This window comes from Marmota flaviventris, chromosome 11, assembly GCF_047511675.1.
Source record: "Marmota flaviventris isolate mMarFla1 chromosome 11, mMarFla1.hap1, whole genome shotgun sequence".
NCBI lineage: Eukaryota > Metazoa > Chordata > Mammalia > Rodentia > Sciuridae > Marmota > Marmota flaviventris.
In genome coordinates, this window is record NC_092508.1 from 66786493 (window position 1) to 66811765 (window position 25273).

A 25273-nucleotide genomic window follows, 5' to 3' on the forward strand; every position below is an offset into this window, starting at 1 on the left:
ATAACACAAATATTAGCTGCCATGACCAAATAATAGTACATTTAAGCAATGTTTAAAAATGTGAATTTTTTTTAAATTACATAAAAATTTACCTGACATCATGACTTATTTTGTTTGGGTATAACTTGTATGGTTTTGTTTGTTTGTTTTCAGAGAAACTATTTACTGTAGCTCCTCCAATTTTAGGGCTTGTGTTTGATCTCATCCTCTTTTAGGTAAAAGTGGGTGATGATAAAACTATAGAGAAATACTTGACGTCTTTCATGAGTTGACTTTTGAGGCCCGCCACTTATTAGTGCTATGCAAGCCATTCCCATATCTGAAAAGGGAGGTTACTGGTCATCATGCAGGAGAAACGATGCCTCAGAGCATTTGAATAGAGAGGAACAGGTCCTTACTAGGTATGGATGCATGTTCATAATGCCTGCACACTTCCAGATGCTATTCCAGTTCTCTGCCATCCTGTGGAGTAGAAGCTGTTGCTACTAACCCAGGGATTGGCAGGCTATTTGCATTTTCAGGTCATATGAACTAGAATTAGAGGAAAAGTCAACAGGATCTGAGAAGGAAACTGTCACAGATCTCTTGGGCTACAACTCTAGAAGAATAAAGATACTTTTTCCCCACAGAGAAAAATCAAAACTAACATTTTTGTTTTTATAAGGTTGAAATCAACCATGTTATGACTAAAACCAAATTCCTCCAAAAGACTTTAGTAAGGACACCCAATGAACATGACAATCAAATAGACTGTTTTTTGTTTTTACTTCAATTTTCTTTCTTTTTTCTTTTCTTTTTTTTTTTTTTTTTTTTGGTGATGCTGGGGATTGAACCCAAGCAAGGCCTTAACACATACTAGGCAAGTGCTCTACCATTGAGCTATAACTCCAGTTCTTTACTTTCTTAAAGGTAATGTTTTCTGTTGTTTGCCTTAATTAAAAATGATATTTACTGAGATTATTTTAGTACTAGGTATGAAATATAAGTATACATGAGGGGCTATGGAAAAAAGATTCTAAATGGAGGGAAAATTACAATTTTTGAATTTATCAATTTCTTTCTTCATTAACAATGATGGAAAAATGAAATCTTTACTTATAAAAGGAACATAGCTGCCTTCTCTGTATTGCCTATTCTAGACAATATTCTATCTTAAAATATTACCTAAGTGATAAATGTGTACATATATGTAGATGTGTGTGCATATGTATCTGTATAATTTACATATAATTATATCTATAATTTAGAATACTTATTTTCATACCTATAATCCAAGCCACTCAGGATCACAAGTTTGAGGGCAGCCTCAACAATTTACTAAAGCATTCTCAAAATTTAAAAATTTAACAAAAGGCTGTGGATGGACTCAGTGGTAGAGCACTTACCTGCAAGGTTGAGACCTTGGGTTCAATCCACAGTATTGTAAAACTAACCAACATATTTTCACCTCTTTATGTGTCAGCAAAATAAAGCTGTGAGGGGTTATTATAATTTAACATGTGGCCACATTAGTTAAAGAGGTTCCAAACTCAGGTTCTTTTGAGTGTACAGCCCTTACTGCTTTCTCTGTATGCCACTGCCTGAATTTGTATAATTAGTGATATAAAGATTATCTGTAGCATTCAAACCAACTGATTATAGGTTGGATGAGGCAAACATTGTAAACTTGAGTTTTTCTATTTTTTCTCTCAATAGTTCAGAATGAAATCATTGTCCTTACAACAAATACAGAAGATACTATGAAAAATAGAATGAGAACAGAAATCAATGTAGAAGGGGAAGCAAAAAATAAGGATGCAGTCATGGAAGTTGACAGACAGTCAAGATATCAAGCACATAAAACTGTTAATGTTGTAACTTCCAAGGAAAATCATCTAGCAGCAGCATCAGTACCAGACCACAAACTGAATCAGCTTGGTGCAGAAAAGATGAAAATGCAAGATGCGGCAATTCAGACAATCCCTTCCAGCAACAGTTCTGAGGGGAATCACCAAGATCATAATTTGTCTGCTTTCAAAGTTGATGAAAGTGTGCAAACTTCAAATAACAAACCAACTCAACACCTATCTTTGAATCTACAAAATTCTGTAATTACCTCAAGAGAATTGAGGATTCAGAGCACCCCAGTCGTATATTCAGAAGACAGACTTGCCATAAAAGATCCAGCTTGTGCACAAAGCAATGATGATCTTTTGTCTCCTGTAGATGGAATTGATAAATATTCATCTGCTTCTTACCTAAAGAATCTGCCACTTTATAGACAAGACTATAATCCCAAGCCAAAACCTTCCAATGAAATTACAAGAGAGTATATACCCAAAATTGGAATGACTACTTACAAAATAGTACCTCCCAAATCCCTGGATATACTGAAAGACTGGGAATCAGAAACCATAGGGTATAAAGATGATCAAAAGATTCATACTTCAGGGAATGTGAAGGAGGTTGCCCTGCAAACACAAGACCTTGTTACTTCTGAAGGCCCAGGGGAGCTACAGCTAGACCCTAAACCAAAGCCTAACTTGAGAACAGAGCAACAGTTGCACAGGGCTGTGAGCGCACCCGATGGTGCTGTGACTAATCCTCTGAAACCTCCCAGAATGACTAGAGACACTGGCACAGCTCCTTTTGCGCCAAATTTGGAAGAAATAAACAATATTTTGGAATCGAAATTTAAATCTCGGATTTCAAATCCCCAGGCCAAACCAAGTTCTTTTTTCTTGCAGATGCAGAAGAGAGTATCAGGTCAGTATGTGACATCTGCAGCTGCCAAGAATGTCCATACTGTCCCTAATCCTGCCCCCAAGGAACTAACAAAAAAAGAGATGGAAAGGGACACACTGCCTCATTCAGAACAGACACTTCCTCCCTTAAGTAAAACTACTCACCCAGCTCCACAGCCCCAAATTAAAAAGATGGAGGATGACATCATCAACCAGAAACCTGCTGAAACCTCTCCTCCTCCGGTAGCTCCCAAGCCTATGCCTCTTCCCGCTAGTCAGGTAGCAGCAGTAAACCTGAAGACTTTGAAAACTTTTGGTGCCCCAAGACCATACTCAAGTTCTGCTCCTTCGCCATTTGCCCTTGCTGTTGTGAAGAGGTCACAGTCTTTCAGTAAGGCACGGCCCGAGTCACCCAGTGTGGGTGCATCCACCCAACCTCCAGCTCACACAGAGGATGGGAAGACTTGCTGTGTACACAGGTGTGCAGACATCCCACAAATTGATATGATGGATAAGGTAAATGTTACCTTTTAAAAAATAAGTATTCAGATTATTATGGAACCTGGTTAAAATAGTGGATAACAAGCATGTTGGTGTGTTTGTGCATTACAGAACTCTGAATTCTTATTAATAGGATATCATGCTACTATAGGGAAGAAAGTAATACATATAATATTATTTACTGTGTATAATTCACATAACTTGATTAGATATTACTATAAGGTTGTCATTATATAATTGTATTATTAGTAATGATATTAAATTTTCTTCATTCATAGGCCTTGTTAATTTACTAGTTTAGAGTTTGAACTACTTTCTTTGCTAATTCATTTTAAATTTTTCTGGATGTCCTGGCTTACTTCATTTTCTCTTCAAGTTTTATAGTACTATATAATGCAATATAAACAGTGTTGGTTATATGAAACAGCAGTATCAAAGACTAGATAAAGTAACCGAACACCTGGGCTGTGCCTTTTCTATTATATACATTCAACCTCACAGCTGACCATACATTTTTGCATGTAACTATTTCAAATTGAAATCAGTTCTAAAGTGTAACTTTCTTAATTCCCCATTTTGTTAAGGTCACCTTTTCCAGTTACACATGTGTTGACTAAAACATCATCTAACTACTGTCTAGCATTAACAACTTACCAAAAAGTGTGTCATTGAGTTGATGCTTAGTCAACTAAATGGTGTATTTTGCCAGGTTCAGACTGTATAGGCAATGAGGGTGTGAAATTCACAGTGTGACTCATGATAATCTGCATGTGAGTTTTAAGAAATGTTTTGTGTACATTTACTCTGATGGTGTTTAAAGAATACTTTCATATTTGTGTGACAGTTCCAGAAGTATTTTACACTACTTTTTCAAACATTCTTAGAGTAAGAGAACATGAACCATACTGCCAAGTGCATATTTTTCAGTAATTTTAAAGCAATATTTAAAGTGGAAAATATTTACATTTATTACTTTGTTAAAGCATCAGGAAGTGATACATGATATAGACTTTAATTCTTGAGTTGGGAATAAAACCTGCATTTTTTCCTTAAACTGGAATACCATTCCTAAACAATGGAACTTTGATTTATATAATGCATTTTTTGAGTCATTGTCCAAACCATATTTAACTCATTTTTTTATGGCAGTTGGAAAAAGACATCTTTAAGATTACTTGATTTGGCAGTTAATTCTGATACTGAATATTCCTTCCTAAGAAGTTTAAGATTTTTATTCTTCAATTTGGAAGTTACTAATGTTTATTTTTATCCTCATGGGAAAAATAAAACAGCCAACACAAAGTCTCCATGACTTCCTGAAACACAAAATACATATTTACATGTAGTAATTAATATTCCTTTATTAAAAGATACATTAGATTTAACCACTATGAAATTGTCAATATTTGTGCTTTCAAAAATAATCATTTTCCAACCTGTATATTGAAACCATGAACATGGATTATTTTTAATTTTGTAGAATTTTCTGATTATTAGTTTGGCTCTTCTAGTCAACTCCATGTATTGGAAATATCAGCATTATTTGACTCCACACAGTAAACTGTATCCATGAAAGAGAGAAACCATTTTTCTTCCTTAGCCTCCTCTGTTGAAGGGAAGGGAAAGTAAAGTAATGTCATCATCTTCTAGTTCAGCTCTGGCAGTAAAGAGAATTTATTGGGTGAAGAAACAGCCATATCTAAATTACCCATTGGGCAAATGGTGATTCTTAAAGAACTATTGGTGATGAAAATGTTTTATAAAATTGAACTATTCTTCCCTTGGAATTCATATAAATATCATGCATTTATTTTTGTAGCCAAATAACTCTGCACATAATGAACAAAATTCTCCAACACCAACTCCAGCTGACTGCCCATCATTCACCCTTAAGAGACAAAGTTCTTTAACATTCCAAAGCCCTGACCCAGAACAGATCCGACAGAGTTTACTGACTGCAATCCGTTCTGGAGAGGCTGCTGCCAAATTGAAAAGGGTAAGTTTTCTTTATCAGATGGGTGACAGTGGGTTTATTTTCAACATTGTCAAACTAGTACTTGAGGGAAACTTTTTTCTAGCATTTAAATCCTAATTGAGAGGAGGCCAGAAGTTTACTCTTTTATGTAAGGGGTCATTTTTGAATTATAAACTGAAAGAGTCCAGAGTCTTATAAATAGTTTAAAATGTTGGATCTATTTTCCACAACATGAGCCAGGTGCAGAACATGACTTTTGGTTCATTATGTATAATTATATATAGTTGACAGTGCTCCGATGTCTTATTTTAAGAAATTATGTTAGCACATTAATATTCTTTAGAAGATTGCTCCCTATTCCAGAAAAGGTGGACTTCCAGTGATGGGAACCGCCAAGTTTCTAGACATAGCTTCTCCAAAATAACTGTCATGGGTGTAGTTAGAAGAGTTATATAGCTTTAATCAAAAGAATAAGAGAGCCCGGCAATGGTGGCACATGCCTGAAATCTCAATAGCTTGGCAGGCTGAGGCAGGAGGATTGTGAGTTCAAAGCCAGACTCAGCAATAGCGAGGTGCTAGGCAACTCAGTGAGACCCTGTCTCTAAATAAAATACAAAATAGGATTAGGGATGCAGTTCAGTGGTTGAGTGCCCTTGAGTTCAATCCCTGGTTTCCCCCCATCCTCACCAAATAAATAAGAGAATTGGGGTGTGCTGGCACATACCCATGATCCCAGCTACTTGGGAGGCTGAGGCAGGAGCATTTCAAGTTTGAGTCTGGGCCACTTAGTGAGACCCTGTCTCAAAATTTAAAAAAGGCCTGGAGATGTGGTTCAGTGGTAGGTCACCCCAGTACCACCACCACCAAAAAAAAAAAAAAAAAAATCTAGAGAATGTAGATGAGAACTAATACAGAAACCACAGTCTGCATAATGTCCTGCCATAGTTGTCTAGCTGTTCTTCATGGAGGTGTAGAAAGCAGGAGAGAGGAGGGTGTGTCTTTCTTCAGGGCAAAGGCTAAATGAGTGTCCCAAGGAAATTTTTGCGGGTGAGTTTCTTCACTCTATATCCTTCATGTCCTGAAAGGGTACATGGTGAACTTTGAGCAAAAACTGCACCAAGACTTCCCAGAGTCAATCATCTCTGCATTCCTACTGCTTGTTTCCCCAGTAGTCATCCTATTAGAAATACCTCAACACTGAAGACAGAAGGAAAGTCCTCGGGATTCCACTGACTCCCTAGGTATTTGATTTTGTGAATTCCTTTTCTAAACATTTTAGAAACTATTTAGAGAAGAGTTAAGAGACTTGTTGAGCAAAACATTGAGCTCAACAGAAATTAAATCTGCAAAGGAGCAGGAATGCTGCAAAAATAGAAAAAAAAAAAGGGAAAGGCAACTTGGGTGTCTCAAGGACTTCAGCACTTGCCATACTCAGCTGCTCTAGCCAGTTTTCTCCATGTGTTTGAATGACAGATGTTCTTTTCCCAGAAGACACGGTGCTCAGATCTGGGTAAACATGGAAACAGTGCTTTCAAGAGTGAAGGAAACAAATAATTCAGGGGGATTAGTGTTGAATTTCATAGGTTTTTTTTTTTTTTTTTTTTTTTTTTTTTTTGGCAGGTGGGGAGCTGCATTTAGGTGCCAAGCAGCATAAAAATTTGGTATAGCTTTAAATATTGAAATTGGCATTTCACAGATCATGACAAATTTACATTTAAAGGGGGAAATATGCTCATGTTAATAAACTGTACAGTCTTATTTTTGAAAAATTTTCTATTTCTCATCTGGTAAATTAAAGATGAGTTTCAAACCAGTCACTGTGCAGCTATAGTTTTCTCAATTCAATAAATCTGACAAGCAATTTCAAACACATAAGTTCCAAGTACCAAATATTTTACTAGATACTGGGAATGCAAAAATGAATAAAATGAAGCCTCTATCTTCTGCACGTTCACAGCCTAGGCCTGAAAAACAGTGTCACATCAGCCCCCAGGAGAACCAGTAACCACACAGAAATTGACTGCAGTGCCACTGAACTTAGTTGGTGAATACATTAATCAATTCCATTGAACTAACTGCAAATACTGTGCATTAAGTTGGAAATGCCTTTTAAGCCAACAGAATCGTACAGCAGGCAGCTGTGTATTTGGTGTGTTACTGGCCCTGAGTTGGCAGTGCTTTCACACAGAAAACTCTCATTACTTCCAGAATGAGCTGGATGTGGATCAACACAGAAAGGAGGCTGAAATGATGATCCTATAATTGTATCCTATTTAAAACTCATTATTTCAGATTCTATTGAGTTTAAAATTTCATCTCTTGGACTAGGAGGTTATTGATAGCTCTGTCTGTAGAGTGGGATCTCCTAAATCTTTTTCAGTGAATATTTCATACATTAACCCATTTTATTTCACAAAAAAAATGGTCATAAGATCTAATACTGTTTTCAATATGCAAAATTGACGACCAGCATTTTTATTTTTAGTCATATAATTCTGAAAATTGTGTTTTTGTGTGCCAGGACTTACATATAAGTGTGTTCATGTAGTGTCATATGCAGTAGCTCTAAATAAGTATAACTCTAATATCCAAAGATAATAGAAAATATAACAGTGCATTCAAAGCTTATATGATCATATAGCAATACAATGAATGAAATAGAGCCAAACATGACATTATAAGAGGAGCACACACACAAATTTATCCATGAGATATTTAGCAGTATTAAAAACTTGTATATTGGTGATGCATGCATAGGTGTGGTCCTCTTTAGAAATGAAGTGGGGCTTGGGATGTATCTTGGTGGTAGAGAACATGCTTGCCATGAGCAAGACCCTACATTCAATCGGCAGCACCAAAAATAAATAAGTAATTTTAAAAAAATTAAAGCAAAGTAGTAATTATAAAAATCATGGCTATGGTTCCTCAAGAGGAAAAGAGGAGGAGTTGTTAAGGGCTTATAGAATAGGCATTCAATATAATGGGGAACCTAAAAACTATCAAGATAAATACTACTTGATGCAATATATATGAAATACAAATTAATGCAAAAATACATGATAAGATATCCCATTTTTAAAGTCAGATCAGTAGGGGGCTGGCAGTGTTCTTTCTTTTGACCTGTGTTGGTAAGTTGTTCTCATTTGCTTTCATTGGACTGTATGTCTACCTTCACAGCACTTTTCTGACTTGTATTTCAAAAAATTGCAAAAGGTAGTGAAAATGGACACAGGCTCTTCATTTCTTGTAATACTTGCTTTAGTTCCATGTTTTTGTCATGTAATGAAGATTTCTCCTAGTTTCTTTTAAATTCTGACATTTAAAATTATAACAACAATGATATTGCCAAATAAAATCTCCAGTGATTTTTGACAGTAGGTTTAGATCGCTCATCAGAAAGTTGGCTCTGTGCTTGCCTCTATTTTGGCACCCAAATGTTCAATTTAACTCCAGGTATCAACCTGCTTTATGGCTCTCTTTCTTACCTGAATAATTAACCTGTGAATGGTTGGTTCACATTAGAACAATTAGTTAGTTGATTGTTGTAGTGTAAATGGGATTGTTAACATGCCATGTTTTTTTTCACATTTTGGAGGGTTTTTCCACACCTTGTCTCCATTCAACCATGTAATCACAGAGATCAGTCCTGTTTTCATACAAAGCATTAATCTAGTTCAGTAGTTCACAAATTGGGTTTCATGTTGAGATTTATATATCAACTATAAAGTTATTTACAGAGAATAAGATTAATGTTGGCCTGTATTGACACAAGAACTTCTTTGGATGCTTTTTATACTGTAGGGTGCCTAATTGACTAAAAAGCAGGTCGTTATACTGTTACAAAGAGAATATAGCTTTGTAAAAATAAAGTTTGAAAATAAACTGATGAATAATGTTTTACCCTTGATAATAAATATTTCCTCAGATTGAAAATTTTAACTTTGGATAGGTAGAGGCCTGGGGTGGGGGCGGGGCGGTAAAAAACTGGGGAAGTCACCCAGAATCTGACTGGCATGTTTTGTTTATTTAACTGGCCTGTTTTTTGTTTGTTTCCTTGGTTTGATTTGAACAAAAGATTTCAGGTTGATAGCTCTCTCTACAGTAAGAAATACTTACTAAGTCCTACACTGTGCCAGGCGCTTGAAAAATTGATATAATATGGTAACCAAATAGATAAGATCTTTGCCTCCTAGAATTTATAGAATAGTTCTTTAAGGATGTTCTCTCATATTTAAAAGTTTAGTAAACAAAAATTTAAACATCAAAGCAAATGGCTCTTTTCTTTCACAAGTAACCACTCTTGATAGATTGCTAACCTTCCAGGCCACTTTTATAATATATAAACATATTTAGCTTACCAAAATGGAATATTTCATAAGACGATCTTTTTGAAGCTTCCCATCTTATTACATATAGATCTATCCTATTGTTTTTAAGCCTACATAATATTAACCTTTATGAGTATAACAGAACCTATTTGCTACTTATTGATAACCATTAAATTGGATTTATACATGGTGCTGCAGTGAGCATGTTTTACTTCTAAGAATTTAGCTCCATCAGTATGTCTTTTTAAGTACATGAGACAATTTTTTTTTTCTTACAAAGAACTATGAGGACTCTAATTTTGGCATGAATTACAAAAACTAATTCTACACATGGAGACTTTGGGGCCAAGGTTACACAGTAAAATGTCATTACTTGTCTGTTGTCTGTACTTGGAGAGGAATCCCATTTGAACACTGAAGAGGGTGCAGATGAGTTCCCTCCCCTGGCAGCAGCATTTCTTCTTCTCCACCCCCTCCTCCCCGCCCCAGGCAGGTAGTATCAACGACTCGGCTCCATCTTGGATTTTCAAGGCTGACAAGAAATTTCATTACTGAAAGTTACTTAATCTTTGTTTAGTAAAAGGAAGAAATGAAATACAAGGAAACCAAATCCAAACTAAATTTACAAATTTTCTTTTCCTTTTCACCAGCTTACTTTGTTGGTCGAATCTGCAGGCATTGTTACTTCAATTCTTGTCTTATGAGGAAATGATAGCATTTGGTTATGAAGCCAAATTAGCCAAATTATAGTCTAGATAAACTGGTTTTTAAAAACATTTTCATTTTATGTTCAAAATAGTTCCACTATTCAGGATCCACATGATTTTTTCCTTACATTCTTTTAAGTTGTAATTTTGAGCTATTTAGAAAATTCTTTAGTGTTTTTATTCACTAACAGTTTGCAAATAGACTTTCAAAAGAATTCCAAAACTTAGGAGTTTATTTACTAAAAAGAAATCCCAAAACCTCCACAATTGTTGTGGCATAAGAGTCATAGATTTGACCTTTCTTAGCCCTACAGATGAAAAAGTTCTTTTTAAAACCATTTATTGTTGTTTTTAATAAATAAGAGGTCACTGAGAATGAAACATCAAGATAATACATGTTATCAATATAAAAATTGTAAAATCATTCCTTTGTGAAATTTACTTTCCTTGGTTGCATTTTCCAAAGCACTCTTGGGGAGCCAGAATTAATCTAGCTAAAAATGCTCTTTAACAGCTTGGCCTGCAGTCTGTTTGTGCTCTTGTCCTTTATGTTGATTTGGTAATTTTATAAAGCCGAAGATGTGTTAATGGATTATTTAACTTGTTTGTTGTGGAAATAACAACTCTCTGGTTTTTCATTTCATGGTAGAGTGAACATTTATCCTTGGTTATTTGTAATTTATTGAAATAATAAATGCTGAATGTTAACACTTTCAATTAAAAAGAAGTTAAAATGTGCTAATTGTTGAAAATTTGACAGCTGTCCCATTTTAAATTGATGCGTGCAAAGTGTGTTTCTTCCTCTTAGGTTACTGTTCCACCAAATACGATATCTGTGAATGGGAGGTCGGGACTCAGCCATTCCATGTCCTCTGATGCCCAGGATGGCCATTAAGTGTGGCCCCGCCACAGTGAACTTCACTGCTTCCACTTCACAGACCAGCTTCCTACCAACGGAGAATGTTGGCAAATGTATATTCAGATGTACACTAATATATTACCTATTAAAGTGTAAGAATTTGTGCTCTGGCTTTTCATGCCAAAAGAAGAATTATTAGAATTTATAATTTATAATTATTGTTTTGGTCTTTTTTTTTTAAGAGCTAAATATGCTGCTTTAGAACTTTCAAACAAGGTTTAAATGACTTTCATTTTGTTTTTCAAATGAGAAATAAGCACCCTTTATTGATATCTCTTACTGACATTCTTTATTGCTTTTGTCTACTGAGACAAATATAAATTAAGATTTATAGACATATTTGTGTGACACATGAATAAGAAAACAGATCTGATATTTGCTGTGTCAGTGTTAGTTGAAATGGAAACATTTATAAGTTATATGAAAGACTATTTTTGTGCAGAAAGGATGATCTAGAAAACTAGTGGTATCAAATATATTCTGTTCAATTATTTTCATTTGAGGAATCACATTATGCAAGACATATGTATTTTATGTAATTACAAATCAGTGTCAAATTTAGAGGAAATATATTTTAAAATTTTATTAACCTGGAACACTTTTTGTTTTTGAATGTTTAGAGCTCAAGTTGCACAGGAGAATTTTAAATATTTTCTGTATATAATTTATCACACAAATTACATATTTTATGTGCCAGAGCCTTAAACATCTTCCTGTGAAAATGTTATATTGTGACACATTTAATATAGAAAGAGGAATAGGAGCTAGTTTATGTCCATATTGGAAAACTTCAGACTATTTGGAAGTTCCAAACATCCTGGTTTTAATTAAAATGGGTCATTATTTAGTTCAGATGCTAATATTCTAAATAATAATATATATTTACATGAATACTAAAATGGTAAAGCAAAACAGAGCCTGGGGAATAGAGCCTATTGGTGTCTTTTCCCTGCTTGAAGAATTGCTCATTCTAAAAGCTTTGTTCAAACAAGCTGACATTTTGTTGGTTTTCACAAAAGCTGTTGGGATATATGACTCTTTAAAATGTATTGATTTTTTTTCCTATTTAATAAAAGCAGGTTATATATTGGGGGTGCCTTTTGTTAAAAATGTAATTTGTGCCAATCAGCATATTTATGTGCCTCACCTGATGAAACACATCTCTGTTGGCCAATAAACAAACAATTACTATATGGTCTACCATTTATTGGGGCTCCTGAGTACACATTTAAGCCCTGACATTCTTACTGTAAAACCGGGGACTGAGCACATAAAATGCTTAGCATCACTCCTGATAAATGAGTTAATTTTTGAAAAATTGTGTTTAATTGGTTATTTGCTTGGGGAAAAAATTGGATCCCTACTTCAAATAATCATATGTTTGAGTTAAAGATTTATCTTTTAAAAGTCATATTTTAAAACTTAAAAAGAACATATTCACTTGACCTGAGCATGTGAAGAAAAATATTGAGATAAAATGAAAAGGTATAGCCATTAAAGAAAGACACGAGGGGCAGGGGATGTGGCTCAAATGGTAGCGCGCTCACCTGGCATGCTTGAGGCACTGGGTTCGATTCTCAGCACCACATAAAAAGTCAAAAAGCCAAAAGATATTTTCAAAATAAAGGGTTATTTTATGAAACAAAAATGCAGAGAAAATCTAAAAGGCTGATAAACCAATACAAAAAATATTCTTCATTGATGTTGGAGAAATAGTAACTAAAAGGCAAGTTACTACATCAAATTAGCAAAAAAAAAAAAAATGCAAGTTTCAAAATATCAAGTGTTAACTACATGAAGCAGTGGGAACTCTTACTGTTGGTGGAGAGACACTGGCACAATAATCAGTTTACTGTATCTAGTAAACTAAGTTCCCTTGTCACCTCAGAAAAGTGCTTGTGAGTGTGTGTAAGGACACATCTGCAAAAACACTCATGGCAGCCTGTATACAACAGAAGGTGATCCTAATGAGTGTTCAACACTGGGAACACTCACATGAGAGGCTTCTGTGCAACAGTCAGAGCGAACAAGCTAGAGTCATGGATCTGCAAAGATGGTTAAAAGTAACTGAGAAAAGGTGTGTTTTATGATACCAATTATATAAAGCATAAAATATGCTAAATGATATTGTGGCTGTGTAGATAGAAAAAAATAAAATATGCACACATTTATTTGCTAGTGGTTACTTTAGGAACCAACAAAGGAAGATGAAGTTGAGATTTACAGGAGGTATCAATTGTATTTTATTTTATAAACTGTGAAAACAAGTGTTTCAACTTTAGGTTTTATATATTCTGGAAGCAGTTAATGTTTTAAAGGTCACGTGGGACTTGGGAGGATATGAGTCATTAATACACACATGATCTAAAAAGTTTCCCTGTCTACACCATTTTAGAAGATGTTACCATCTCATTTGAGAAGTTTGAGAACAGTTTTCACCTATCATTTCCTTATGTCACAGTAAAAGTGAGAAACGGGAATGGTCCAGAATCAAACTTTTGAGTTTCATATTTAATTTTTGGCATCTAGACATTGTTTTTTGCCTTTCCTCCCTCAATGAGATTATTTAGAATAGTTTAAAATTACAGTTTATATTTTATATGTAATAAAGTATGAAACACCCCCCCCTTTTTTTTTTGTCCCCAGCATCTCACATCCCTCTCTGATGATTATGGCTGTTAATATTTTGATATGAATCCCTAGATAGATGCATTTATATCCAATATATGTCCACAGGTTTGTTTGGGACAAACATTTGCATTTGTGTGTTTTCTTGACATAGAGTCATGTACTGATATTCTAGCAACTTGCCTTTTATTCCAACAAGGTTCTGAAAGATTTTGCACCCACAGATCTGTCATATTTTAGTTAGCAATTCTCCTGTTATTTTTCTTACAGCACTACACAGTACTTGCTGAAGTCAAGATCTTGAGTTTAAATCTCTGGTCTGCCACTTGTAAATCCTGGGATTCTTGGGCAAATTATTTTCTCTGCAAAATTGAGTTAACATACCTATGTTATAGGGGTGGTTGCAAGAAATTGTTTCACATGCAATTCCCTTTTAAAATGTACTTATTTTTAATACTGTTAGTGAACAGGAATTGTTCTGAGGAGTGATCTTCCCTCACATTTCACCTAAGGTGTACTGCTAGATCAGGCCTGGGCCACCAGGCATTGGCAGGAGAAGCCTCGCTCTGCTCCTCAATCCAAGTCCCCAAAATGAGACCAGTCTTTTTCCTGAGTCTTAAAGTTGATTGTATCTGAAACTAAGAGTCCTAACTCATAAAATTGTCTAATGCCAGTTCATTTTCTACCCACAATTGGTAGGATAAATAGACCTAAGAACCAAACCCATCTTTTTACCATTAATTTCAATAAAAGGGAACTTACAAGTAGAGGACACAATGAAGATCCATAGTTAAAATGGTTTCTTCGAGATTATCTTTGGTGTAAAAGTTACTCATTTATTTAGGGTTTTAGAGTTTACACAGGATTTTTATTCAATCCACATTTGGAACAAAAAAATTGCCCAAAGATATTGTGGGTTTAAAAAGACTACACAACCAGGCAAGTCTCAGAATCCCACGTCTGATTTCCAGTTTGCTCTTTCTAATGACTAAACTTAGCAAATGATGGTGAAGAAAATGGTGCTAGATTTCAAAGGACACCAAAACAGTAACCTGCTTGTTCTGGATCTTCAATCTTCCTTTTCTCTCAGTGCTACCAACTCTTCTGCAAATCTCCATCCTTAATATCACAGACTCTTCATTTGGATGTATTTTGCTTAATGCAAGAAAAAGTGCCACCATGCACTCACTCAAAGGAATTTTTCTGATAGCATTTTAGGAATTGTAGAACATTTTGCTAATTTTTATAGGAATGTTGGTATTGCTACTGCACAAACTAGAAAAATTCTTTTTAAAATCCAGTACATAGAGAAGAAAAGGTACTCCATGTGCAAACAAATTTACAAAACAAGCAATTACACCCCAATTTATACTTACATTCCTGCATACCCCTTGTGATAGATTAAGTGATATGCCAAATTCTCTCTTATTCATCCATCCACACACTTTGCCCTGGGACTTTGCATTTCTCTCTTTAAAGAGGTAATGCTTATTTCCTCCCACATAGAGAAGCTGGTTTTAGAATGAGATGAAAATGACACTGTACAGATTCTGAGATTAGGTCTCAACGGTTTGCATGTTTCTGCTTGTTTTCAACATACATGAAATGTTGCACTGAGAAAGACATCTCTGGGGTAGTTGAGTGGTTCAACAGGAAGCAGGACTCACAACTGAAGCCAACCTAGGTCATTCAGTAGCCAAACCCCCATATAGGAGCCAGACCATCCAAGATCAACTTAGCCACAGGCCCACACCCTTCCTACAACACTGAGATTTCATCATTGGTTGGTATAGAGCATTAATGTGGCAATAGGTACAGTATTCCCTGTTAAACACACAACCCTAATCAAAAAATGCCTTCAACCTATTCAACTTCACATACCCTGTCTCCCCTAGAATCCCCAGAGTACTTACTAAATCTAACACAAATACACCACAGACACTCATGTCTAGCTTCCAGCAAGTTAAAAGTAATCCTAAATATTCTTATTTGTGGTACAGAAATATTTTCTTTCTCTTTATCCTACTTTTTCATTTTGCCTTCAGACCTGGAAACTTGAGATCCCCAAAGTTATCTACAGCCTCCTCAGAAGATTTTGACTTGTCTATTTCATAAGGTTGCCAGATAAAATACAAGATGCCTAGTTAATTTGAATTTCAGATAATCAATGAATTATTCATTAGTATAAGTATGCCCTGTGCAATACTTGGGATACATTTATATTAAAAATTGTTTATCTGAAATTCAATTTTAACTGGACATGCTATATTTTACTTTGCTAAATCCGGCAACACTACTATGTCATTGAAAATCTGGAAAGAATAAAAGGAAGCAAGAAGTAGCATCTGTCACATAAGAGAGCAAGCCTAGGCCCAGCTGTGTCAAACTGAGAGGTGGCATTATGCAGAAGAGTGGCCAAATCTTTGTGCTCTCTGATAGTTCACCATCAGAGCAATCCAATACAATGTTCACTGAGAGTTCAGAGAAGAAACTCTTGGTGAATTCCCTTGGTGGTTTTCATATACCTTCAAGCCTTCACAAAATCATATTCATAAATTCTATTGATGTCCTCATTAACCTCAGCATTATCATGGTAATTATAAAAGTTGCTAAATCTAGGTGGTGGGTACATGATTTTTAACTCTTCATGTTTGATATTATTCATAATAAAGCCAATAAATTATTGAGCCACTTTTTAGTGTAAACTACACTATTCAAGTGAATGGTAGCAGATTTAATTTGTGTCCATTTGTTTCTCTTCCACCAACTAAGAATGTTATTCAAATCAGTATGGATGATGTGAAACAAGTAACAATTTGGCAAAAGCATCTCAAAGTGAAGAGTGTTTATTGAAGGGTATTATGGTTCCATCTTCAAAACACACTCTCCTAGATCTACCTATCATAGCATCATTTTTAAGCTGGGCGGAGAAGTAAAAAAAAAAAAAAATTCAAGTACGACCTATGCACCCTTTACTCTGTATGTGACCATTTAGTTAAGTTTTATCATCCATCTGAGGCAAGAGACTTACAGTAGCTAAGTAACTCACTCAGGGTGGTGCTAGGTTTAAAGACATATCTGATACTATGGCCCCAAATTCTGCTGCCTTGTTCCAGGTATCGAGTGTGTTCTTGAACAGTTAGTCTTCAAACTATTTTCCTTCTGTGCAATGAGTATATCTTACAGAGTATATTCCTAATCTTTTCAACCTAATCTCAGTTGCCTAACCTGGGAAAGATCATAATGTAGTGACTATGATTTGAATGTTCCCTCTGATGCTCATGTTGAAATATAATTGCCATTGAAACAGTATTAAAAGGTGGGAACTTTGGTGATTCTATCATAGGGCTCCACTCTCATGAATGGCTTAATGCCATTATCAAGAGTGAGTCCCCATTAAAAGGGTTAGTTTGACCCCCTTTCTTTCTCATATGTTTGCTTGATCTTCTGCATTCCCACAAAGGAATGACAAAGGATGAAGGCCCTCTCCAAATTCCAGTGTCATGCTATTGAAATTCTCAATCTCCAGAACCATGAACCATAAAAACTTCTATTTATAAATTGACCAGCCTGTGCTATCTGCTATAAATGGACTAGGACACCAGTATTTCTCAGATCATTCTGCAATTTTTAAACATGATGGATGCTGGAAATTTATACCACATATCATGCCAAATCCTCAATATTAGTTCAGCATCTCATAAAGTTTTACCAGGTAGTTTAAAGTAGTATGGCCATGCTCTCAAAGAGTTAAGAATCAGGAAAAGGATGTAGAAATATGGAGTAATACAATTTGATAGTTCCAAAGGAATAGCTGGTAAATGTGAGGGGTTGCAAAGACTTTTATGATGTAAGGGAAAAGAGTGAGCAGGACTTCCAAGGATGAGTTGGTAATGTGAATATAAGAGGTGAAGTATTTAAGTTGAAATATTAGCAAAGAGACTCTGAGGGAGGTATGCATATAGTGAGTTCTGTTAACAGAGCACACATTACTCTGGAATGGCAATTAGCTTGTTTATTTGATAAACATACACTGCTATGGTTTAGATATGAGGTGTCCCTCCAAATCACATGTGTGAAATAATGCAAGAGAGCTTAAAGAAAAATAATTGGGTTATGAAGAGCCTTTACCTAATCCCTGATAGGGATTAACTGGGTGGTGAATGTAGGCAGACAGGGTATGGGTGGTCACAAGAGATGTGTCTTCAAGGTTATATTTTGAGAGTTTAGTTTAGTCTCTCTCTGATTTCCTGTACTGCTTTCCTCTACCATGCCCTTTCACCCTGATATTCTGCCTCATCTGGGGCCCAGAGCAATGGAGTCAGCCATCTATGGACTGAGATCTCTTAAACCATGAGCCCCCAAACAAACTTTTCTTCCTCTAAAATTGTTCCCCAAACAAAATTTTCTTCCTCTAAAATTGTTCTTGTCAGGTCTTTTGGTCACAGCAGTGAAAAAGTTTACTAAAACATACACTGAACATTTTCTATCTGCCAGGCAGTATGCTGGGTGATAAGAAAACAAAGATGACTAAGACATAATTCTCGTCCTCCAAGAATTATGGGTTGGTGATAATTCATGAAATGAGGTCATAAAAGTATACTAGAAATGTAAGCTGTCCATTTTCCCATTAGTTTTTTTTTTTTTTTTTTTTTTTTTGAAAGATCTTCATATTTTCTTGATACTACCCTGTTATTTCTTACATTGAAGACAGAGGCACTTAACCACTGAGCCACATCCCCAGCCCTTTTTTAGTTTTTATTTTGAGACAGGGTTTCACTAAGTTGCTTATGGCCTTGTTAATTGTTTCCTGTTCTTTAAGTGAAAAAGTCTTATTAAAGTCATTGAACACATCAGTGTAGTCTTTCATGGTTAAGATTTTTTGTATCATATTTAAGAAACCCTTCTTTACTCTGAGGTCAGAAGGGGTATTCATGGATATTTTATTCTCACTATTCTAAGATTTTGTTTCTCAAATTCAAGGTCTTAAATCATCTGAAGAGTTTTTTTTTTTTTTTTTTTTTTTTTTTTTTTTTGGTATGGTGTGAAATAGCCATATGCTTTCCTTTTTACTTATAGATGAATAGTCATTCTTTTCAGCTTGTTATGTAGACATCTGTGCCTTTCCTCAGTGACCTGGCTCATTATCTCCATAATTTTTATATAAATCCCTACATGTGTAAGTTTGTTTGGGGGGCTATTTTTTTCTAGTTCTTTGGTCAAGATATTATTATAGCCTTATAATAAACCTTTATATCTTAAAAGAAAGTCACTCCTTTTCGTTCTCCTTCAGAAATAGCTTGGCTATTTGCTCTTCCATATAAGTTTTAGAATAAACTTAAGTTCTATAATGTGTGACTGGGATCTTTGTTAATGTGTCTGTTTAGTAAACATGAAGAATAGCTTTACCCTTTAATTGAAGGGATGCAAAGGAAGACCACAGGAGGTACCATTTGCAGCTATTGTCAGAATTTACAAGTCTAATGATGCCAAATATGGACGTGGATGTGGATCAGTTTAATCTCTTGTACACTGCTGGTGGAAGTATAAATTGGTACAAACACTTTGGAAAACAAGATGGAATTGTATAATATATAAATTTTGCACATACCCATTTACCTCTCTGGATCTAGTCTGAACCTTCTTCATCCCGTTTTATGTTCTTGGAAGCTGAGCTTTATAGCCTCCAAAAGTGGGTAATCTTGAGTCCTGGCTTCCAGCTTGGTTCAGCCAATGAGAGACCCTGGAAAGACGTGAGAGAGAAAGGTAGAAAGTCAGGTCAGGGTTCTTAGTGAGATCATCTCCTTTTTTTCAACCAGCTGTTACCTCTGTTCTACTGATAGCGAGAGCTCTGTTCAGTAATCCTCTCCTATAGCTACAGCTACTCACTTGAGATTCCTTGTATAAACTCCTTCCCTTTGCTTCCTCGAGCTAGGAATAGTTTTGTTTCCTTGCTCTTGCTATTCCTTGCATGCTTAATTGTCTCATAATAGTTCTTTCATTAAACTTTTACCCATTCCACAACTTGATCTTGCTCCTACCAGGACCATTGTTGGTACAAATTAAAACTGAACAGTTTCACACAATGCCTATATTCAAGAGAAACCACAGCAAGTGTGTTCTCCAGGAGACATGTTCATGAAGGTTTGCAGTAGACATCAGACACTTTGGTAATAGCAAAATAATAATAGTAATAATACAGGAGAAATAAAAAAAAATCAAGTATCAATTGTCAAGTAAATGGATATTTGGATATTGTGGTATATTTGCTAAACGTGACACTATATGAAAACTAATCATCTATATCCACATGCAAAAACAGATGAGTTTTAGTGATCAAATGTCCAGGAAAACATTTTAAAGCAAGCCACAAAGGGCAAAGTGTAGTACAATAAACTTTTGTGAAGTTAAATGGCCTATTTACATGTACATAAACATGCTAAATATTTTTTTTTAAGTGATGCATGGTAAAAACCCATTTCAAGGACAGTGGTTACCAATGAGAGAGAAGAAGGGGAATTGATTTAGGATACACAAGAACATAGGTAAGTTATTGGTGATGTGTTATTATTCTGTTACATGAATTTGTAGATTCAGGGATATTCATTATGATATAAATTAAATAAAAACAAATGCATAATTAACTACTACAGTTAAAAATGAAACAGATTGAGAAAGTCTAGAATTCCAGGCTAAGAATTTAAAATTCACCCACTAGTCCTCTGAAGTTTGTGAGCAAAAAGGTAACAATGATGTATTGAAGTTATTCACTAGAATTGGATAAAAGCAGATATTCAGAAGCAGCCTTTGCCAGACTCCAAGTGTGAATAGATGAGGTTCTGGCCCTAAGGTTATGACAGTGGTATTTTAAGAGAAAGACAAGGAAGGAGTAGCAGAGTTAAGAATTCATAGTATTCTTGGTATGAAAACAGAAGGTAAAATCAAAGAGATGACTAAAATACAAGGCCAGAGTTAATAAAGAACAGATTTCCATCTCAGAATTTCTTAAACCAGCATTGTAAATATAGTATATTAAGAAGATATGAAGGATTTTGAATATTCAATACCACCTCTATAGTGGCTAAATTTATGTTAAACAATATGGAATGCTTCCACTTCTTGGCCTCTCGCTAGAGCTAATGACATGTTCTTAAATACAAGACCAAAGCTGTGACAACCAAATAATGGATTTTAGCTACATCTAAAAAATAAATTTTATGCATTATATCTAATAAACATTATTATTTAAGTTTTTTTTTTTTTTGTGTGTGTGTGTGGAAGGAGTACCATTAATCAATATAAAGGGATGTAGCTCATGGTAGAGCCCTGGCTTAGTGTGCATGAGGCCATGGGTTTGATCCCCAGCACTACAAAAAACAAAATAAAAATAAATCCCAGCTGAAAATATTGCAGAAACTCTATTCTAAATTAAATTATAGTATAAACCATCACTGCTTGAATATAAACATTTTTCATTTCAGAATATACTTCTATCGCCAACATTTCTCTCTTAAATATTTAAATGGTATCCTATTTCCTATATTCAATAAAAATAACCAATCTTATTAGTGAATCCAATCCTGTGGGTTGAGTTGTTAATCCCAGCACTCTATTTATACAATTATTTTTCAAATTTATTTCCTATTTTTATCTTGTCCTTCAACTGCATATAGTTCAGGGTTGCCTATTTTTAGTGCACTCAAGTACCAAATGGTGGAAATGCTTTAATACTTGACTATAGAACCACAAGAGTGCTGGATTGCACCTTGCCTGGCTGCAGGCAGTGTCCTCCAACTCCAGGAGGGACTCCCAAGTTTCCTATTCATCTATCCTAAAGGACATACATTAAGCAAGAAGTAAAAAAAAGCAACACAATATTTTTATTATTCTGTATTTAAAGAGACCTCCAAAACCTTATCCAAAAATAAGAAGACATTTAATACAAGTACCAAAGGCAAAGTACATCATTTTTAGTAACCCTGGAACTTTTGGTTCCCTCTTTGTCCAGTCTTGATTTGAGGAATCTTAAAATCATTTTGTTTTATTTTCTTTTTTAAAAAAGAGAAATGACTTCTTGAAGATTCTTTGACAGCTTTCTTTTATATCCTTGTCTAGATGAGCTGTCTGCAGAACAAGCCTACATTCATTTAAATATGAATTAAAAATCTGTGCTTCCAACATCTTTGATATCTGAGTTTGGGCCAAAATACCAAGTGTATTTAGGAGTACAGGCAAACCACAGAGATATAGCAGGTTCAGTCCACTGCAATAAAGCGAATGTTGTAATAAAGCAAGTCACGAAATGTTTGGTTTCCCAGTGCATATAAAAGTTATGTTTATATTGGGTCTGTTAAGTATGCAATAACATTATGTCTTTAAAACATAATGCATGTCTTAATTAAAAATGCTTTATTACAAAAAATACTATCATATAAACTGCTGGGAAAAAGGCACCAATAAACAGGTTTACATAAATTGGTCAATTTGTTTTTTTTAAAAAAAGAGTATTATCTTCAGAGCACAATAAAGCAAAGTGCAATACAAGTTTTGCCTATGTCTGCTTAGTATTTTGCAGATAGTCCAAATTAGCTCAGTTCTAGAAGACTAAGAAGGTTTAGAAAAAGAATGAATGTGTGAGTTCTGATGTGCTGTTGTAGAGTGAGATAACAGTGGCTGAGTAGATGGTATGTAGGTTTCCTCCTTCCTACTCATCAGTCTGTCAATGCCATCTGTTGCATAATGTGAAGAACAACTGAACCCATCTTCAACAAACACTGGCAGTTGGTCTTTTCATTTCTTCCCAGAAGTACTCATTATCCAGACAAAGGTCCCCGGAGCATCCCAGAGATTTGTGCCTTAAGGAATGTAGCAAAATGAAATTAGGATTGTTTCTTGAAACTTTTAAGTGGTCACGGGAAAATGAGAAGACAAACAGAAGAATAAATTGTTCCAAGAGAATGTCTGCCCAACATAATGTTCCTGATATAAAATTTCACTTTTTATTCACTTGAAAGTGTGTGATTTGTTATAGAAACATGGAAGATTTCAAGACTCACCAGGATGTGGAGAAGTGAAGTGCAGTGCAGCTTCCCTTGGTTGCAATAGCAGAAGAAAATTACATGTGAACATTGAGAGTGATGTTAGATCTGAGCTGTATTGTTTATACTGTGCTTAACTTAGCATTCAACATAGTTTAAAATTTGTTTATATAGGTATTTATTTAAAGACTACTTTCCCATTAACCTTCATTTTCCAGGGGAGTAGAAACCTGTCTTATTTATCCTCCAACTCTTATCCATAATATGTGATAATAACAATGAGTGGTTTTTTCCCCTTACCATATGCTCTTCTAAAGGGTTTATTGAAGTTAATAATTTAATATATAATAAAAATAGGTTTCATTATTACTTCCATGTTACAAATGAGGAAACAGAAACACGTGACCCAAGACCACTTAATTAGGAAACAGAAAACCAGAACACACAACTGGGCACTTTGGCTCTGCCTGCCATTGGAGTCACACAATAAATGTTTGTTGAAAGATTGCATGAGTGAGACAGGAGGTTATAATTTTTGTAAGATTATAATTTTGCTAAATGAGAAATAGATTTTAATTTTCTCCTGCATTCTCATTAGAAATACTGACCCAACTTCCTACAAATATTGTAAGAAAATAGGGGTAGCCAATTAGTATTCATAGAATAATAGTATGACAATGGCCTAGCTTCAATCTTAACATAATTATTGTAGAACTCCCTTAAATTTTAAATAAACATTAGGGAATTTGGGTTACTTAGATTTAATTTGTTCACAGTTGTAAAGATTTCCTTTAAAATATAGTTAGTCTTCCATAAATACATACAAATAGATTAAAAAGCACAAACTCTTCTATAATACTTGTAAAAGTAGCTTACAAAATGAGAAATTCCTAACTATGAGTTTATTAATCAATTTTTAAAACATTCATTAGTTGCTCACTGTGTAAAGTAGTAGGCTTCCAACCAATCCTGACCTTTCTTTCAGGCCCTCATTGTTATTTCTATGAGGGCAAATAACTCTGCCAATAGTCTCTGAATTTGTATTCATTATGTATTTTTTAGCTTGGCTTGATTATTACTTGTTTCCATTCTAATAGATTTCCACAAGGGAACAGGCCAATTTTGCTATTTCATTAATAATAAAACTCTTATATGGATCATAAGAAATAACAGATATTAGTTACCAGTACTTTATAAATATGTTTGCTTGTTTCAAAATTATATTTCATGATAAAAATTCAGTAGTATTTATTTAGGATATTTCATAGCTAGTATCTGATCCCTTCAGCAATGTGTACGATCTGGCCTAACACATGGTATAGGGGGGATGGGCTGCATTCTGGATTAAGACACCAGAGATCTGGGTGCTAATTGTGGTAATGCCATCAACTTGCCAGGAGACTATATCCAAATCATTAACTTTGCAGATCCTCAAGTCCTTCATTTGTAATACTAACATTCTTTTAAAAGACCCTTATCTTTTCCAGAAAACATATTTAAATGAATCATTACATGAGTACTGTAAATTTAATAGTGACTTTTTTTTTTTTTAAGTAGCCATTTGGGAGGAGGGGTACCCTGCCCTTTCTCCAAATCTGGATTCCATTTAAGTGCTACTGTCTCTCTATGAAGAAGTGACTTGTGTAAATGATCTCATTCGGGAGGCACCGAGGGGACAGAAACTTGTCATTGCCAAGTAAGTCACATTTAAATTCCCTCAAGCCTTGAGAAATAATGTGAGGGAAAGTGCGAAAATAGCACAGTCATTCCTTTGGACGAAGTCAACTTCTAGGCCCCCTGAGAATACCGCAGCTGTGTGTTCATCTATATGCAAAGAGAAATAATAAGAATCCTCTGTATTTGGACACTTTTCAATATACCAGTGCATTCGTCTATGGATACATTTTATGCTAAGACTTCTGGTAAAGAAACCATGCACACTGCCTCATGCACCGCAATAAACACATATTGAAGATGTTTTTTCTCCTGCAACCCAGAAAATTGCAAGAGCACACAGCCACACTGAAACCAACCAGAATGAAACTAGAGGCAGCTGTATCTGATTGAAAGCGTGGTGAGAATTGAGATTGACAGAGTTGCAGGGCTAGGAGGTTAATGAGTCCATAGTCCTGCCTCCAGGCAGAACTGTCCTAAACCATTCCAGGCAAATGATGGCTCAGCCTCTTGGAAAATAAAAAAAATCTTTACAACACATTCCATTGTCTAAATGTCCTTATCCTCATAAAGTTCTGAAAGCAATATATGTCCACATTCTCCTACATTTAATCTCCATGTTGACAGACATATAAAATAATAAATTGACAGAAGCATCAAAAATGATGAGCTTTAGAGATGGGTCACAGAACTGGTTATCATTACTTTTCCTAAGACCTCCGAGGAGAGAATAATTAACAAGTAACCCATGGAATGTGATTCTAGTTATAGCTATATTTT

General features: G+C 35.0%; 1 protein-coding gene and 1 long non-coding RNA gene across 9 annotated transcripts in view; one reads left to right on the top strand and one right to left on the bottom strand.

Moving 5' to 3' along the window:
• The window catches only part of Cobll1 (cordon-bleu WH2 repeat protein like 1), a 148844-nt gene extending 136500 nt beyond the window's left edge, over positions 1-12344 (top strand). For 5 of the 7 annotated variants that reach the window (XM_071619117.1, XM_071619120.1, XM_071619123.1 and 2 more), the window contains 3 exons: positions 1696-3239; positions 5044-5220; positions 11043-12344. In XM_071619117.1, the coding sequence (XP_071475218.1) occupies positions 1696-3239; positions 5044-5220; positions 11043-11129 (1808 nt within the window). In that variant the 3' untranslated portion in view covers positions 11130-12344. Of the gene's footprint in view, positions 1-1695; positions 3240-5043; positions 5221-6284; positions 6345-6368; positions 6441-11042 lie in introns of those variants that run through there. The other 2 variants (XR_011709114.1, XM_071619119.1) reach the window with 2 other exon arrangements.
• The window catches only part of LOC139707650 (uncharacterized), a 168777-nt gene that overhangs the window by 93618 nt on the left and 49886 nt on the right, over positions 1-25273 (bottom strand). The window contains exons 2-3 of one of the 2 annotated variants that reach the window (XR_011709116.1): positions 19393-19524; positions 9998-10059 (exon numbers count right to left, since the gene is read on the bottom strand). This is a non-coding gene — a long non-coding RNA (uncharacterized lncRNA). Of the gene's footprint in view, positions 1-9997; positions 10060-19392; positions 19525-25273 lie in introns of those variants that run through there. The other variant, XR_011709115.1, reaches the window with a different exon arrangement.